This window comes from Notamacropus eugenii, chromosome 1 (genome assembly GCF_028372415.1).
Source record: "Notamacropus eugenii isolate mMacEug1 chromosome 1, mMacEug1.pri_v2, whole genome shotgun sequence".
NCBI classification, from domain to species: domain Eukaryota; kingdom Metazoa; phylum Chordata; class Mammalia; order Diprotodontia; family Macropodidae; genus Notamacropus; species Notamacropus eugenii.
Genome location: NC_092872.1, coordinates 672,629,722 through 672,647,133, shown reverse-complemented (window position 1 = coordinate 672,647,133; position 17,412 = coordinate 672,629,722). Strand labels below are relative to the sequence as shown.

The 17,412-nt window shown below is 42.1% G+C and overlaps 2 protein-coding genes across 4 annotated transcripts in view; one reads left to right on the top strand and one right to left on the bottom strand.

Moving 5' to 3' along the window:
* DHX57 (DExH-box helicase 57) overlaps positions 1-7,819 on the bottom strand; it is a 47,714-nt gene extending 39,895 nt beyond the window's left edge. Inside the window, exons 1-4 of one of the 3 annotated variants that reach the window (XM_072635819.1) lie at positions 7,532-7,819; positions 4,168-4,243; positions 3,641-3,843; positions 447-602 (exon numbers count right to left, since the gene is read on the bottom strand). In XM_072635819.1, the coding sequence (XP_072491920.1) occupies positions 447-602; positions 3,641-3,837 (353 nt within the window). In that variant the 5' untranslated portion in view covers positions 3,838-3,843; positions 4,168-4,243; positions 7,532-7,819. Of the gene's footprint in view, positions 1-332; positions 603-3,640; positions 3,844-4,167; positions 4,244-7,531 lie in introns of all 3 variants that reach the window. The other 2 variants (XM_072635821.1, XM_072635820.1) reach the window with 2 other exon arrangements.
* MORN2 (MORN repeat containing 2) lies at positions 7,730-17,042 on the top strand. The gene is made up of 5 exons (XM_072635822.1): positions 7,730-7,935; positions 8,978-9,028; positions 9,816-9,922; positions 11,817-11,953; positions 15,607-17,042. Exons 1-5 carry the CDS (start codon positions 7,905-7,907, stop codon positions 15,707-15,709), a joined length of 429 nt encoding a protein of 142 aa, XP_072491923.1. The 5' UTR covers positions 7,730-7,904; the 3' UTR covers positions 15,710-17,042.
* Positions 17,043-17,412: the final 370 nt, after the last annotated feature.

Here is a 17,412-nt window from a genome sequence, read left to right as displayed (position 1 = left end):
TGAAATGAGCAACTTCTGTATCTGAAAATGGGAGTTTTAAGCCATTTAAAAAAACATGAAAAATAACTAAGGTTACAGTGAAAACCTATGGTGTCAGGAAGATCGTCATGTTGTAAGAGGCAGGATGGTATGGTGGAAAGACCACTGCATTGAAAGTCACAAGATGGCTTGATTCCCAGGATCTGCTTCCTATGTGGGCCTCAGTTTCTTTATTGTGAAATTGGGGGCTGGATGACTGCCATGGGTCCCCTGAGGTTTTATTGCTATGATTCCTGTGATCCTATATTTAATACTCAGGGACTCAAATTTTCCTACTTAAAGATCAAACTTACTTGTTCTCACCACAGTTTTCTTTTCAAAAAGGGACACAAAAAAAGCAGTGGATGAGAAAAAATAATTGAAAAGAGTCCGCAAAGGACCCATCATAGTCAGATAAAACAACTAACTCGAACCCAGCCTCTGGCTCCTGTCCTTGGAGTTCTCGAAGAAGAGCTTTGACTTTCTCCTGATTCTCAGAAGTCATATGGAGAGTCTGTAAGGGCACTCTGGTTTCAGGCCTCCGTTTTGGTTGTGTTCCTCCCTTGCTAGTGCTGCTGCTGGGCCTAAAAAGGAAATCAGACCAAAATTCTACATTTAGCCATGATCTGAGGTTACCTATTCCCACCACACTTTGCATTAAATAAATGGATTGTCAAACAGCTTACTAAAGAAGACAAAGAAAGAAAAGCTGTGGATAAAAGCCAACTAGAACCTGGACAGTTAAACAGCTGTTTCATAGTTGTTGTCACTAACTCAAGAGGCATGCTGGAAAACACAACAGTGACTTGCTCTATGATGAGGGACTTTGGAAATAAGAGGTACCATCACTGTTGCTCACCCTTTGTTCTAAGAGAACCAATGACATTATATTACCATTATATGGTATATAATGGCATATATTACCATTATATGGTAATATCTTGACTTGCCTACAGCCTGAAAACAAAAGTCTCTATTTGTTAATGTTAGGTATAATTTATGTACAAGGCATTGTAGGATATGAAGGCCTCTGCCCTCAAAGATCTTGCAATCTCAATGAAAAAAAAGGCAAATACACAAATAGCAGTAAAATAAGAGAGAATAAAAGTACCAAGAAAGAAGTGCAAATAAAATACTCTAAGGGTGTAGAGGAGGAAGAGATCAATCCATTGGAGGGGGCTGAAAAGTCTTTATGGAATATAGCTTAAACTGACTTTTGAAAAACAGGGTGGCTTTCAACAAATGATAATGTAGAAGAAGAGTATTTCATGCAAAAGGTGTAGAGATGGGAAAACAGGAAATATTCTAGGAACAGTGAGTAGTCCAGTTTGCTTATATATAGGGAAGAAGTGTGATCTAGAGTTGGAAAGATAATGTGAGATGATGAAGGGTTTATACTTCTTTTTACATGTCACTTGAGTTTTTATAATGATTCCTGTACTTTAAAGTTTACAAAGTGCTTTCCAAATAATAACCCTAGGAGTATCATTATTTCCATTTTAGCAGTGAGGAAACTGACTCTCAGACAGGCAGCAATTTGTCCACTGTCCCACCCTGGCATTAGAGTTAGCATTGTCTGAATCCAGATCTTGCAGCTCTAGGCCCAGTGTGGTGGCCTCTCGGGCCACAGATGCTTTTTGAGCGTTAGGGAAGCTGTGATTTTAGGACTCTTCTGACAGTAATGAGCTGGGTGGTAGAGGAAGGATAGATGTTAGAACCCTATTACAAGAGTTCAGATAAATGGTGACAAGACCCAGAACCAGGTGGTGGCAGTGACAATCAAGAGGAGGTAAAAGACATGAAAGAGGTATTAATGTTAGCAGAATGGATTTCTAATGGTTCACAGGAAAGATAGGTGGGATATTCTGTGCCTACTGTTCTATAACAGACATGAGTCTGGGAAGGAGATGAATTCTGAAGGCACAAATAAAAAACATTCTGATGAGGAATAAAAAGGGAAATTGTCTAAAGAGACTGGTACAGATAAAAAGGAAAGTCATCAGCCAGCCTAGACAGTGGTATGGTATATACAGAAGACAGAAGCAAGGGCAAGGGAACAAGGGTTAAATGCAAAAGCATAACATGGTCTCGTAAGTTCAAAACAAGCTGACATAGGCAAGGAAATCTAAGGACAAGAAAAAGAGAAGTCTTTTAGTTCTAAAGGGGAAAAAAGTAAAATCAAAGAAAGGCCAGGATTACTGCTTAGAACAAATGGGATGATGAGAAGGTGGAACTAATCAATCAGTATTTTGCTTCCATTTCTTTGCCAGGAGAATTAAAAAAAAAAAAACACAAAACCCCCAAAAAACAAAACCCAGAACAAAGATGGCTAATAAGGGAAGGATTCCTTGAACTTCCTTGGAAGATGGTAGAGTAATTGGTTTCCTAGGCAGCTCTTCTCTATCACACCAAATAATACAAATTTTAAAAAACTCCCAAATTCAGAAAAGTAAATAATGATAACTGAAAGAATCTGGCAGAAAATTCCTACATGAAAAACAACAGTAGGCTAATTCATTAGTTTGTCCCTTTAGGAATTGCAACTGTTCTAGGTTCCCCCTTCCTGATCTGAGAAAAATCAGGATCATAGGTAGGTGGATGAAATGAATTATTATTATTAGGATTTCAAAGATAAAAAGTCTCAACCCTTTATTAATCAATGTTATTGGTCATAGGAAAGCCTTTTGCATGAGGGGAAGAAATGGTGGAACCACTACTGACTGGTCAGGGCTCAGGATAGGTGGACAGGATGTTTTCAATTTCTCCCCTGGCCTTTAGGTGGTGGTGGACTAAGGAAAGAACACTGGGAGGCAGCTCACAGAAGGAGAAACGGTAGTTGGACTGATCTGGCAGTCAGGTGAAGTGATTGAGAGTGGGGCTGAGGGAGATGAAAGGTTAAGACAAAGGTCTTTCAACGAAATTTCCAAGTAGAAATGATCTCTTCATCCTTAAATTTTTCACAGCATTCTTGTTTGTCTTTGTAATGATAGTTGTTTGTGAATGTCTTCTATTAAGTTGTATGACTGTTGAGGGTAAGGACTGTTCTTTATTTCTTTTTTATAGCCCAAACACCTAGAAGGAGCCTAACAAACATTTGTTGAACTGAAATATTTATTGAAATTCAACAATACCTAAAAAACAACTCTCAAACCCTTTTGTCAGCTAGCCTGTCTGAGAAATGTATTGTACCCAGAATATGGCATTTTAATTTACCAATACCCAAGCACCGTTTTTTTTTGCCAAAATGGATAACTCTAGTTTTATACTTCAACCAATCAATTAATAAGCAATTATTAACTACCTAGTGTGTGCTGGGCATAGCAGGGAAGGAAGGGGGAATAAGATGGGGAGGGACAACACATGATGGGACATATAGATAAAACAGGGACAAAAAATAAAACAGTCCTTGCTCTCAAGGAGCTCACATTCTATCAGATGAATTTAAATAGAATCTTAGGTTGAGGCTTTTCTGTATTTACATAAATTTAAGAAAACATTAACTTATAGCATATATAAACTTATATTTATTGATACTCTCTCACACATCCGTACTTCATGTAAGTTGCTTATACTCATGCAAATGAAATTGTATCCAGATTTAAAACGCCAAAAGGATAATGACCTGGGTGAAACTCCTGATTCACCGAAGACACAAAAATCATCTCCATCATCCCAAATTTTACTTGAGCCTTTTCTACTACCACTGGTTTGAGATTTATTTGCATGACTCTTGCCACCTCGTCCTCCTCCTCCACCTTTTCCACCACCTCGTCCACCTCCTTTGTTTGGCTTTCCTTTTCTTCTCACAAAAGAGCTCATTTTTACCTAAAAAGAGGGAAAACAAAATAAGTATTATTTCAAGGTTTCTTATTGTAAGCATTTGCATAATCTGTTTAGCCAAAATTACATGTACATAATATTTTATCCAAACCTAAAATAGGATTCATCAAATGATTCCTATTTAGAAAGCTACCCTAAAACACTTTTCAAAATCAGATTTACAAATTTTAATTTCCATATAACTTCTCAGAAACAGAGAAGCAATATGGCCTTGTGGACATAGAGATGACTTTGGTGTCAGGAAGCCCTGAGTCCAAATCCCAATCTCTGACATATACTGGCTGTGTGATCCTATAGTAAGTCACTTACCCTCCTGATGTTCAAGGCAGCTAAGACTAGGAGTCAATCTGCATTGGTAGAAGGAGTTTCCTCATGTGGGAGGTCCCTATACCAAAGAAATTGCAGGTTCATTCCCCATACCTTTTCATAAACATATTTACTATATGAAAGACATAGATATGTACAGTAGACATTCTCCCCAAATTAGAAATAAGTTAGAAGTAAATTTCATGAGAATACTTTTATTATTTCCTTCTTTGAAATGTTTTTTATCCCAGCATTAGCTTAAAGAGTTTGCTGAACTTCAAGATAGCCATCTCACTGTATTTAAGGTCTTCTGACAGTAACAAAATCACACTCTATGGACAAAAACACTCTCATCTGCCTATCTTTACCATATTTATACCCACTATATTCCTAATTTCAAAGTTTTGAAATGAAAAATAAAGGAAAATAAAGTCACCCAGATTTAAGATTCAAGATCATTTTTCTGCTGCAGAGCAACAACCCTAACCAAACCAAATAAAAATTCCTATTACAAGAGACTTTTGGCTGCAGTTTATAGTCTCAGTCCAAGAATAAGATGAGGATGGAGTAAAATTCCTTTGCCTTCTTTGCAAAGTGATAGATATATACAAATTAAATAAAAGTAAGATCAGGCAAAGGTCTAAAGCAGCAATCCCTCAATGGGATACTCTGACACTTTTATGAAGACAATTTATCAATCTCCTAAAATTCATTCTTTGTTGAAAAAAAAAAAGTGGAAAAAATGGCTTCTGAAACTAACTTATCAGCTCTAGGCTCAAGAATCAACTGTCTCTACTGTTCATTTGTATTTAAACATAAAAAAGCATTAAGTAAAGCAAGCAGGTGCTATACAATAATATGGACAAGGAATATGATCAAAGAATATGATCAGAGAAAAATATTCCATTTACAACCTAAACTGAGATCTCATTTGAGCATGTCAATCACGGATAACGTACCACCCGTTTTTGCTCTTATTCAGCCAGCACATCAGTTGAATTTACTGTGCCAAATTTTATCCTAATAGAAGCCTAACGCTGACCATGAGTTTTGAAAAAAAACCATCAAACTGAAGAATAAGAACAGTGGGAAGTGTGTGCTTTCCTTCTGTAGATTTATCAACCATGTGGATTTTCATTCCTGTGGTACATGAACTGCTATTAGGCTGTCTGGTTGTGAAGTAGACAGAATGTTGGGAGTCAGAAGAACTGAATTTTAATGTGGCCTCAGACTCATACTAGCTAGTGTGACTCTGGGGAAGTTACTAAACCTCTGTTTCCTTCAGTACCCTCCACTGTAAAATGGGGATAATAAGAGAACCCAACCTCCCAGGATTATGGGCATCAAATGAGATATTACTTGTAAAAATGTGTGACATAGGAGGCACTATATAAATACTTATTCCCTTCCCTTCTCCCCTACCCCTGTTACTGTTGCTAAAGTTAACACAGCAAAGATCTCAGAACCAATGAGCTCCTTCAGTGTTATCAATTGCAGTGTTATGGTAGCACTAATCTATCCGCTACCTGACTACTGCTTCTAAAGATTCAAAATTAAGATCCTGGACCTACCATAAGTTCAAATAATCATAGATTCTGAAATGTAAGGACCCTTGGAAGTCATTAAGTAAAATCCCTCATTTTGCAGATGAGGAAACTGAGGCTGAAGGAGGTAAAGTGGCTTGCCCAGGGTCATACAGCTCATAAGCAACTGAGGCAAGATCAGCAAGATCTTCCTGAGTCCAGGCCTATACTCTATTCAGTTTGCTACCAGCTGCCCCCAAAGCTCTGTCCAGTGTGTCGCCCTGATGGTGGGCACTACCTGCATTGCCTTGTCAAGATCAGGGTGATCTGTTTGAAGTTCTCCCAGTGGCCCCCTTGCCCTTCCCCATGATCTTTGTTATAAGAAACCTCTGGGTACAGTGCCTCAGAGCTATCAGAGCTTAACTCTTCAATCAATAACCCTAGGACAACAGTGGCCAATGGTAGTATCTGCATTGGGATTCAAGGACGCTGCTACCCAAAACACTGAGAAGTCCACATTTTAGCCTTTTGAAATTCACCAAGTCATCTTCTGTCGGAGTGTTGGGAGTAGAAAAGTGAACCTCCTGCCCCCAAGTGAATCCCTCTCAGGGGCTTGGCTGAAGAGGTGTGCCACCACTGGGATAGCCTACTACTGGAATGCCCAACCCCAAGTTAGGTTGCTGTTACATCCACAGCTTCACAGGCCCTGATCAGTTCTCCCCAATCAACCACAAAACATTTCCTACGTAAGTGCCATCTGCGTTCATTCAACGACTCAGGTATTCCATTTCCCCCAAATTAATGCTTCGTCTGTACGTTTACACACAGCAGTGTCTTAAGAACAGTTCACACACAGTTCATACCTTTGACTGAGTCTATAACTCACTGCATAAAGTGAGTAAATCAGGGCACAGAGCATCTTGTTGGTGGGATTAACTGAAGTTGTGGGGTGTCACACTCTTCTTACACTGTACACAACCTGGCCACACATGAGCTTCTCACATCATTCCTAGACTTGGAAATAAAGGGCTACAGGTATACCCTACAACTCACATGCAGACGCTATGTTATCCAATCTGGTTTAATCAGTCTCATATTTCTTACATTCTAGGCACAAGGAGAAAAGATTTCCTAATCCTTAGGGTTTAGCATTGGAAATTACACCGTAAAATAGGTTCTGCATGACTTCACCTAGGCTGGTTACCATACTGCTTGCCTCCTCTACGGGTGGGGGAGGAACAGCATTTGGAATTCAAAATAGTAAAAATTAACGTTGGTGAAAAGAAGACGTTAGCCCTGGGTTTATACCAGGCTAGGTGGACCACAATCCCTCGGCCGGGGGGAGGATGGGGAGGGGTTAAAGACCAGGTAAACCAGCCCCTTAATTTTCAAGACAAAGAAGCTAAGACTCGCGGGTTAAGTGAGTGAAGTCACGCAGGCAGCGGCAGAACCGGTGCTCGAACCTGGGTCTACCAGCTCCCAGCCCAGCGTTCTTGGCACGGCACCCTTCCCAATATTTCTAGGCACATGGTGGAAGGTCTGCCTCTCCTTCCCCCTCCCTCCCTGCCCTCCCATTGCTGCTCTTTTCGGGATGGACACCACCGTCCCGGACGCCGAGCTTTTCTTTACACCTGCCCGGGAATCCCGGCCCGTCGGCAGATGCCCTCGCTTCCTCTCCATCCCGCATCCTCCCCTAGAAGGGGCGCCGCGCCCCCTCCCCCCAAGACCGGCAGCCACGGCCCGCGACCAAGCGCGGGCTCAGACCCGACGGCCTTCAGCCCTCCCGAGCTCGAGCGCCCGAGGGCTGCGGCGGCGGCAGGAGTCTGCTCTCCCCATCCGCTTACCTCGACCCGGGAGAGGGAGGAGGGCGACAACCCGGTCTCGGAGGCTGTCCAGGGCCAGGACCGGCCTCGGATAGGCCGCTCTCCCCGGGCGGTGCTGGTCCGGCCCCCTCAAGACCCCGCCGCCTCCCGATTGGCTCCTCCGCGGGGGCCGGCGCCTCGGCACTTCCACTTCCGGGTCAGAAGCGGGGGCGGGGGCCGTCTCCATGACGACTGGGGCGCGCGTCCGGCCGTCATTCTCCCCGGAGCGTAGCCAGGTTGAGCCCGCACCGGCGGCGGCTCGGTGGGCGTGTGGGGGTGGGGAGTGGGTGTGGGAGGGGGGTGATCACTAGATCCGCCGCCGCGGAGCGTCCAGAGATCCGTGCCCCTCCCGAAAATGGACGAGGTGTCAGCGGAAGAGTTAAAAGGTGGCCGGGGTGGGGGCGGGGGCGGGGGCGGGGGCGGGCCCTCCCCCCATCCTCCTCCCCCCATTCGCCGCGTGACACGGCGGGCACACCAATGCCCCGCCCCGGGCCTCAGTTTCCCCGGCTGTTACTTCGAGGCTAGACGAGGGAACCTTTCCTGCTACGCGTCCCACGGCCCCTCCGGCCTCAGTTTGCACCTTTGTAAAGCACCGCCCGTGGGAGCGGGTGATGAATCCCCCGCGGGGCCGCCGCCACGCCCCCACGGACTCCCTCAGGGCCGCTGTGCCCGTGGGGTGCCCACGAAAAGGGGTGCCGGGGCTGAGTGCGGGTGGCCCAGATCCGCAGTCAGGCCGGGGGGCAAGCTGAGGCCCAGGGTCGGGCCCCCTGGCCACGGTTCCACGCAGCGGGGGAGCAGGGCTGGGCCTTGAGTCCCTGCTGTACCTTCCCTGTAAACGGAACGCGTCCTGCGCCGAGCGTGGGGCACGGGGGGATGGGGGCTCGAGCGGAGAAGGGGATCCAGACCCCTGGGAAGGTGTGGGTGCAGAACGAGGTGGGAGGAGGGAGGAGGGAAGGGAAGGGGGTGTGATACCAGGGACCTGTAGTGAGGACGCACCTGGCCTCACCGGGCCTCTGCTTCCTCAGCCATGGAAACTGAGGCTGGACCTAAAGACCTCTCAAACCCTTTGTATCTGCACTCAATAAGACGGTTTGGGAAAGGCAGTCGTGCTCAGAATATCCCAGTGTACGCACGCACCCATCTCCTAACAGAAGCCCAGCAAGCGCCTCTGTCACCTCCTCGAGTCTGATCAGGAGAACACTTGACAGGTGGGGCTGGGATAGATCCCGAATGGACCTTGGAAATCCTGTAGTTATGTCAACAGCTTGAGGAATGACTGGCACCTAGGTGAACTTGTTGCATCGTTTCTCTGCACTACCAAGTAGATACTGAAGAGACTCCAAGTCATTTCCATATTGCTCTGGTCATTGTGATATATCTTGTGATAAGAAAATCTTCCAGCTTAAATAACATTTTTTTTTTAAACAGACCCAGAAGTATATAAAATATGCTTTATATTTCCAAATGGAGACAAATATGGTAAGAATTTCTTTAAATTATTTTTATATAAGTTAATATTAAATAATTAAAAACCGAGAAAGCCACTTTTTTTGGTAAAGTTTTTATTAAACATTTTCATTCTTAAATATAATGAATTACAGTAGTCCCTAAATTAATCACCTAGAGCCAGCCTTTTGGAACATAAAGCATAGAAGTCAAAGTAGAAGATTAAAGTTGGTTTTTTTTTTTTTTAGGGTATAGTAAGTGGTTCTTAGACTTGGGAGTTGAATGATTACAAATGGGCCACAAATCCATGTGTACCCAAAATTATGATTTTATCACATATTGACTTGAAGTAAGAAAAGACCTGAGTTTGAATACTGCCTCAGACACTAGCTGCATGTGACCATGGGCAAGTCAATATCTCTGTGCCTTACTTTTCTCATCTGTGGATAATAATGTGGATAATAATAGCCCCTATCTCACAGGATTGTTGGGGGTATCAAACGAGTTCATATTTGTAAAGTGCCTTGTAAGCCTTCAAGCCCTACATGAGTGCTATTATTATTATTACACAACTAATATCATGTTATGGTTTAAAAGATTTTTGCCATTAAAAAGGACTTTCCCAAATAGGAACCGCTTAGGTAGAAAGAGCACTGGGCTTGCAGAATTTGAGCCTTAGGCTCTGACACCGATTTCATGACTTTGGGCAAATCACTTCATTCATCTAGACCCAAGAGGGGGCTAGAAGGTACAAAATGCGCATTATGCTAAAACAAGTTTCACTTTTTCCTCCAATCTTGGATATTTTTTCTTGTTTTAGAGGGTGACTGTACAAGAATATCTCCTGGAGTCTTTGAAAGAAATGGAGCAGGGGTTCATACCACCCCTAATGGAATAACCTATATAGGGGCCTGGAAAGATGACAAAGTAATACAAGTTCTTTTCACTTTTAATCAGTATGCTCTTATTAGTATAGTAGTCAGAACAGGTAAATAATCCTAGCGTGTGGAATGCTGCATGTGATATCTAAAGCTTAAAGACAATTGAACTGTATTGTATGTGGCCACAGACACCTATGAAAGCTGTCAGGAAAGGAGTTGTCCTGTTTTTGTGAGAGGTAAAATAGATCTAGAATAATCTGCTAATACAATTACTGAAATTAAGCACAAATTAGATTAAACCAGTACACCTGGGTGGGTGACAGACTTGTATCTGTACATGTAGCACCCCATCTTAGGGCACTCCCCCACCCTGTACTGACAAATGGCTAGCAGAGCCCGAAAAGAGAGCAGCTGCTACTTACTGTTCTCAGGGTTCTATCTCGTAACCCTGAAAGGGTGTGGTTTCTGTGTCCTGAACTTTCCCCTTTTGTGAGCTCTTCCTTAAGCTCAACCAAATGAACTGCCATTAGCTTTTGGAAATGGATCTTACTGAGAGGGTATCTACACAACAATAGGTACAGAGCATTCCCTTTAAACCAGAGGCACATACTTCCTTTGCATTCACGAAGTCTTGCTCAGACTTGAGATGCTGGGTTAGTGAGGTGCACATAATACAGAACGCATATGACCAACATGTATTGGCCTGGCCCTGGAAGTCCCTTTCTCCCTTGTGGCATCCTTGTGAAATTTTCTCTCTGTTGGGCCCTGAGGGTCAGTGCCTTGATAAGATCCAAAGCCACTGCTGTTTCCCCACTAAGGCTCACAGTCTGTCTCTTTTTGCAGTCAGCTACCACCACTCCAGGGGTTACTGCTACAGTCTCTGGTTGTAGGTGGGATCTCTGATGGGACCTCTCTGTTTCTGGAATGCACAGGTCACTTGACTATTTCCATTTCAGAATACTCCTAAGACCAGGAAAGCATAAACACAAATGGACCCAAGCATGTGGCATGCAGGTTGAGGAAGGAGGCCAGATGCCCTTCCCCAACCTGGGACTCCAAAGTAGTTGTCCTCCTAGGAAAAGCGACTGGGTGAGCCTGGATCCCAGCTCTTCTATGCAGTTTTGAATCAGCTCCTTGTAGCGTCAATGGACCTGTAGCAGCTATGAGTATGCCAGCACAGTTCTGAATCATGGAAGACAGAACCAAAACATTTGTGCAGAAAGCTGAATCCATCATAGTAACCCAGAAGTCTATACACATTGTCAGGCCTTCCCACAAACACACACTCACCATCCCAGCTGCCTGATTCCTCTGTCCTTCCCAGCTCTGACTAGCCTGACCAACTTCCTCTCAGCTCTGCTCCAGCTCCGCCTATTCCTGCTCCACCCATTCAGCAAGCTCTTCCTACCACACGTGACTCGGGCTTCCATGTGATTTAAGCAGGTCACATGGGCCAAATTAAGCAAAAAAACCCCAAAACATCAACAGCACACTCCTGAATCATCAATTTTTCCAGTTCTAAAGCTAATGAGAATATTTGACAGAAAGCAAGCCCCCCAAAGTGCTCATGTGGTTTCATTTGAAGCAGTCAAAAAGTACCTGAGCATGCTCTGAGGCCACTTGGAAACCAGACAGGGGTTATCTGTGCAGGCTTCAAGGCAGGGGTTCTTCACCTGGGTCCTTGGATATATTGTTTGTTTGTTTTTTAAATAAAAATTTAATTTGTATTTCAATATGCATCTAAAAACATTGTTCTGAGAAGAGATTGGTAGACTTCAGCAGACTGCTAAAAGTTAAGAACCCCTACTTTAAGGACTGAAACCAGGCAGTGAATATCAGCAGATGCTGTAAAGACTGACCCTCATTGGCCAGTCCCTGTCATATAAGATCTGGGAACACCTATGAAAACAAGTCACTAGTTTTCCTTTTTATCCAAATAGATGAATGGAATTGGAAGACTTGAACATTTTTCAGGAGCAGTATATGAAGGAGAGTTCAAGGACAATATGTATCATGGAACAGGGACTTACACGTTCCCAAATGGAGCAAAATATACTGGAAGTTTCGTAGAGAACAGGTGAAATTTTTAAAAATTCAAATACTTCAGTTAAACCATATTATTACTGCTTTTTCCTTTCAGAGTCATTGTTACTTAGTTGTGTCTGACTCTTTGTGACCCCATGGCCTACATAGCATGCCAATAACTGTCCATGAAGTTCTCTTTTTTTTTACAAAGATACTGGAGGGTTTGACATTTCTTTCTCCAGTGGATTAAGGCAAACAGAGGTTAAGTGACTTGTCCAGGGTCACACAGTAAGTGTCTGAGGTCAGATTTGAACTCGGGTCTTCCTGATTCCAGGCCTAGCCCTCTATTCACTGAACCACCTAGCTACCTTCCAGAGTAGTTTGTTTAAATCTCACACCTATATAAAATAGAATCTTTTAAAATAATTTAGTTTCTAAGCATTGTTAGTCCTATTTGAGAGAAGACCAGACAGGGAAAGACCAAAATAGGAATTATGTTTTGGGTTTCCCAAAGGAAATGCACTTTAAATTCAGCTTCTTTCATTTTAATTTCTTATTTGTTCATGCCTTCCATGTTCAGTGCAGAATTTTTTTCATTATGAATCTGACCTGACTTTTTTTTTTTTTTTTCATGTTTTCCCTTTCTTCTTTTGTACTGATGCTTGAGTCTGGAGTAAAGTGTCAGCCTCATTTCTAACTTCTTACATGACATCAGGAAAATTACTTTAAACTTTTTGTACCTTAATTTCTTCATCTGTAAAATGGAGGTAATAACATTTAACCTACCTGGGGAGTATTATGGAGATCAAATGAGATAATATTAAGAGAACCCAAAGAAAAAATTAAAAATCCCAGTGCTGATCACACAATATGTTGAGTGCTAAATGTGACACTTAAAACTTAAAGGCAATTTAACTGTATAATAGAATGTGGGAATTTGAGTCAAGAAGAACTGGGTTCAGATTCCACCTCTGACACTTACTTGCTGTGTGACTATGAGCAAGTCACTTAATCTCTCTGGGCCTCAGTTCCCCCTTATGTAAAATAAGGGAGTTGGACTCAATGACCCCTAAGGTCCCTTCCATCTGTAAGTATATGGTTGTACGATCCATATGGTGGCTATTTAAAGAGGGATTGTCCTATTTTTATGGAAATAGAGATAAAATAGATGTATAATGTGCCAATAATACTGTTGAAATGAGGAGCAGATGAGGTACTTGGGTAGGTGACAGATCCACCATGTAAAGCAGCATGAAAAGAATGTGCAAAACCAACAATGCTCATTTGTATGATGTAGATTGATTTGATTTGTTTTGATGTTCCCATATGTTTCATACATGTTCTCTAGAGTGGAGCAGCATGATGGATAGTTGTTAGAATATAATTAATGATTTTCTTTTGTCACATTTAGCTTTTCAGGTACAGTTCCCTGCCTTAGCTCTTCTTCTGTTGGCTATGCCTGTGTGTGCACCTAATATGAAATAGAAGATTCATGCGAGTAATTCATTCTGAGTAATTCGGATAAAAAACTACTTTCACCTAAAATATTCTGATAATTGAGGTCAAAGTGATTTTTGGGGGGTTTCTACAAATTTTTCAGATAATTTCCTTCATTTTACTTTATTAGGTTCCTGTGTGGCTATGGCAGGTGATGGCATTTTTTTTTAATCTATTGAAAAGATGTGAGCAAAATAAGCTAGATTACAAGTTATAAAAATGAGCCTTACTATATATCTGCATGTGGAAAAATAATAGTAAATTTTAAAAGAGCAGGTTTCTACAAGGCAAACTCTTGTTCCAGTCTCTTGGTGACCTATTAGACAGAGGTTCAAGCCAGTTTTGGTGAAAACAAATGAAAACAATCTTTAATTTTTTTTTTAAATTTCAGAAAATCTCATGAAATGTTTTAGTAATGAAAAGAATATTTAGGTGAACCCATGGCCCAGGGACTGTTTTTCCATGAATCAGGTTAAATCTTGGGAACATCTCTCATATAAATCTCTATTTGGCTCATGCTCCCATGTCAGGATTTCCGTTGGGAGCATCACTATCTGACTCGTGACTAGGTCACCATGAGGGAAGGAAAAAGTCACTTAGGTGCTTGGCAGCACTCCAACTGCATTAGAGTGCAAGCTTTATTTAACTTGACAAAGCACACTAAAGAAGGGACTTGCACATAAGCCCACAAACAATTAAAACCACTTCTCTTAGCTCTGTGGTGAGGCTCCATGCCCCACCTTCCACAGCCGCGGAGAGCATACTCCCTGGGTCACTAGGGAAGCACCCAGGTCACTAGAAAGTCAAGATTCACCTCTGAGTGAGCCCCAGGGACTGACATAGTCCTCCAGACTTAACACAGATGGTTAAGACTCCCAACAAGAGGGTAGCATCTGGCATTGTAAGAGTCTGCTCCTTCCTCCTGGATCCTCCCAGAGACGGATTTGCTCCTCTGCGTGGTGTCTCCTCAGCTCCACCTAGGCGACTTTGTCCCAGTACTCCCTCCCTTGGTCTAGGGCTCTTCCTATTTTGAACAGAAGGTTTGTAGGCCAGGATCTCCTGTTCTGAAACTAGGAGACTTGCTTCCCCGGAGCTCCTCTCCACTTCTATCCACTCCCATTCCTGTAGCTCCTGGCTCAGAGAACTGCTTGTCTTCTTGCTGTCCTGGGATTATGTGGTTCCTTAGAGATGGGTCAGTGTCGCATGGCCAGGCAGGCTTCCCCCCAGGAAGCCAGTCTGTGAATCACTGACTTCTTTTCTGATTGGCTCAACTCTGATTCTGTTTCTGTCCATAACTTTCGAGACCTCATTTCACAGACTAGTCCAAGGGTATACGACTAGCCATAACTCAATGTCATCCTCAAATGCTATGTTAAATGCTATGCTATGTCCAGAATACCCAGGACAATTGAGGTTATACTTTACCATGAATCAGGTGAGTTCATAGCATCAAGATGATTTTACCATTTGTTAAGGAGACACAAGAAGGATTCAGAATTTTCTCTCCTCTGCCCTCTCCCACCCTCTCATTAGGGAGGCCAGGTTACCAGCTATAGACTCGAGAGAGCTAACCTCGAGTTCCAGGGCCTACTCCTTTCTACAGCTCTCCATCGCCAGAAGTCTTCCTTTTTCTGTTTCCAGAAATGCTGCTCCTAGAAACTGTATCTTGCTCTGTATTTTTGTCTGTCTGTAGTGTGCCTTGGACTCTCTCTCTAGTTGACTCTTCCCTGTTTCCTGGATGAATAGTTCTGATGCTTTGTGCTTTGGGGTGGGGAGGGAAGAGGGTAAGGGATAGAAAATCCTACCTTCCCCCAAAGAGGGCAAGAGCTTAATTCTTCAACTACCAAACTGCTGACTTTTCCAGGGCTTGGCTATTTGAAATCCTACAAGGATTTGTCCCATTTTTTGATCATTTAATGAAATCCTTTCTTTCTGACTCAGTCAGAGCTGTGTTCATACTTTAAGGGATATTAACACATCAAAAACTCATTAGCTGTCTATATCCCATGGATCAGTTATACTGAGGGACAGGGGGCTGGCTGGACTAAAATCCTGGAACCCTACACCAATCTCATACTTGGATATCAGGAAAGGAACAAGCATCCAGGGTCCAGAGTGCATGTGTCACCCCAGCAGGGCTTTATTGGTCAGGTTATTTTTCTCAACATAGTATGTCATATTAACCACTTTACATTTTTACCATTTCAGGGTGGAAGGTAAAGGAGAATATACTGACATTCGTGGATTAGAATGGAGTGGAACCTTTCATTACACAGCTGCGCCGGGGCTGAAACTAAAGCTACAGATGTAGAAGAAGGTCTCTATATTAAAGTAATGATGTAAACATTGATGTTAATCGTAAGCAATTATGGCCAAGTGTTTCCCTTAAAAGTTTCATATGCTACTTAGTATATTGTGAGTAGTCCAATAAAATCATCCCTCCGTTTCTCCATTTGCAACTTTATTTTCAGAATTTTAGAGAGAGTTTGAAATAAGTTCTGAGAGGGTTCGCATTAGTTAGGGAATGGCTGAATAAATTGTGGCATAAGAATGCCAGGGAATATTGCACTATAAAAATTGACCAATATGAGCAACCTAAGAGAACCCTCAGAAAACAAATGAATTAACAGAGTGGAGAAATGGAAACGAGAACAATGTATGCAATGATTACATTAATGTAAATGAAAACAACCCAAGTCCTGCTGAACTTCGATGAATGGGGCACAGATTGGGAAGTGATTCTGATACATATGCACACACACATACATACCTACACATATATACATAAACATCTTAAAAGGCATGAACGAACAAGAAATATCAATTGGGAGAAACATTTTTTAAAGTTGCAAGAAGCCCAACTTGAAGTAACCCATTCTAATAAACCAAACACACGATGCATAGGGGATAGTGATTTCTTAAAATTTCGGTATTATTTTGGGAAAGTCAGTTGGCAGCGTGGGGCTTTTGTCTTCTCCTGTGAAAAGAAGGGCATATATACCCTCTACATAATATGTAACCACAGAGAAATTCTGAAGATTAATAAGGGTAAGAACTGAAAAGTTATTTTATGTCTCAAAATTGTATTTATATATGCATGTACATGTGTATGTAAAATAATAGAATTTTAGCAACTGACCCTCTGTCAGGCTGGGTTCCAGGCAGGGCTGCTACATCTCCCCTCAGGATTCTAAGGTTAGCTGTGAAGAGTTTTAGCATAGATTATCACAGTGCCTGGCACATAGTAGGTGCTTACTAAATGCTCATGGACTAACTAGTGGAGAGAGATGATTGATTAGTTCGAATAATCTCTACCTTTACCTTTAACTACAAGAGAAAAACTCATTACTAAATTACACTTACTTTTCAATGATGCCTCATTTTTGTCCATCAGTACAAATAATAGCCTATGTGAACATTCTTGTGTGATTCTTAACCTTGTCTTTCTGTAAATCCTCCATATATACCAGGAGAAATCTAACAAGCAGGGCAGTTTTGGAATTCATGTGTTGAATTTATGTATTTAAAAAGAAAAGTAGTTGTGTGTATAATCAACATTTTTCTTCTATTTATAGACAAATGTTCACTTTCCTTGATGTTTATGAAGTTCATAATAAAAAAATTCTAAGAGCCAAGTAATCTTACCTCGTTGCAAATCTTCCTTTATTTTAATATTTCATACATATGAATCCAACACATAGCTGTCCTTTCATTATCCTTTACGCATGTTAGGTGACCTGTCTACATTTACTGCCACCCCCCCCCCCCCCCCCCCCCCGTTATACATGTTGGTGATATCTGTTACACATCTCTTTGGTAAAATCTTTGTTCCTACTTAAACCAACCTTTCACATTTCTGTTGTACTTTGGGTCACCTATAATTTTGAGACTTTGGAGTTCATGGTGTTTCATGATTCACGATCATAGAGCACTACTGGGAAAATATTAGTGTTTAAAAGATGGGATATTGTGGTCAACAACAGCTTGGGATCATTGAGAATGTAGTGAAGTTGG

Bases quoted from the DNA above. Each gene is read 5' to 3' on its own strand.
- MORN2 (XM_072635822.1), top strand. From the start codon at position 7,905: ATGGACGAGGTGTCAGCGGAAGAGTTAAAAG. The intron at 7,936-8,977 runs GTGGCCGGGGTG...TTTTTTAAACAG, and splicing joins GTCAGCGGAAGAGTTAAAAG to ACCCAGAAGTATATAAAATA. The intron at 9,029-9,815 runs GTAAGAATTTCT...TTCTTGTTTTAG, and splicing joins TCCAAATGGAGACAAATATG to AGGGTGACTGTACAAGAATA.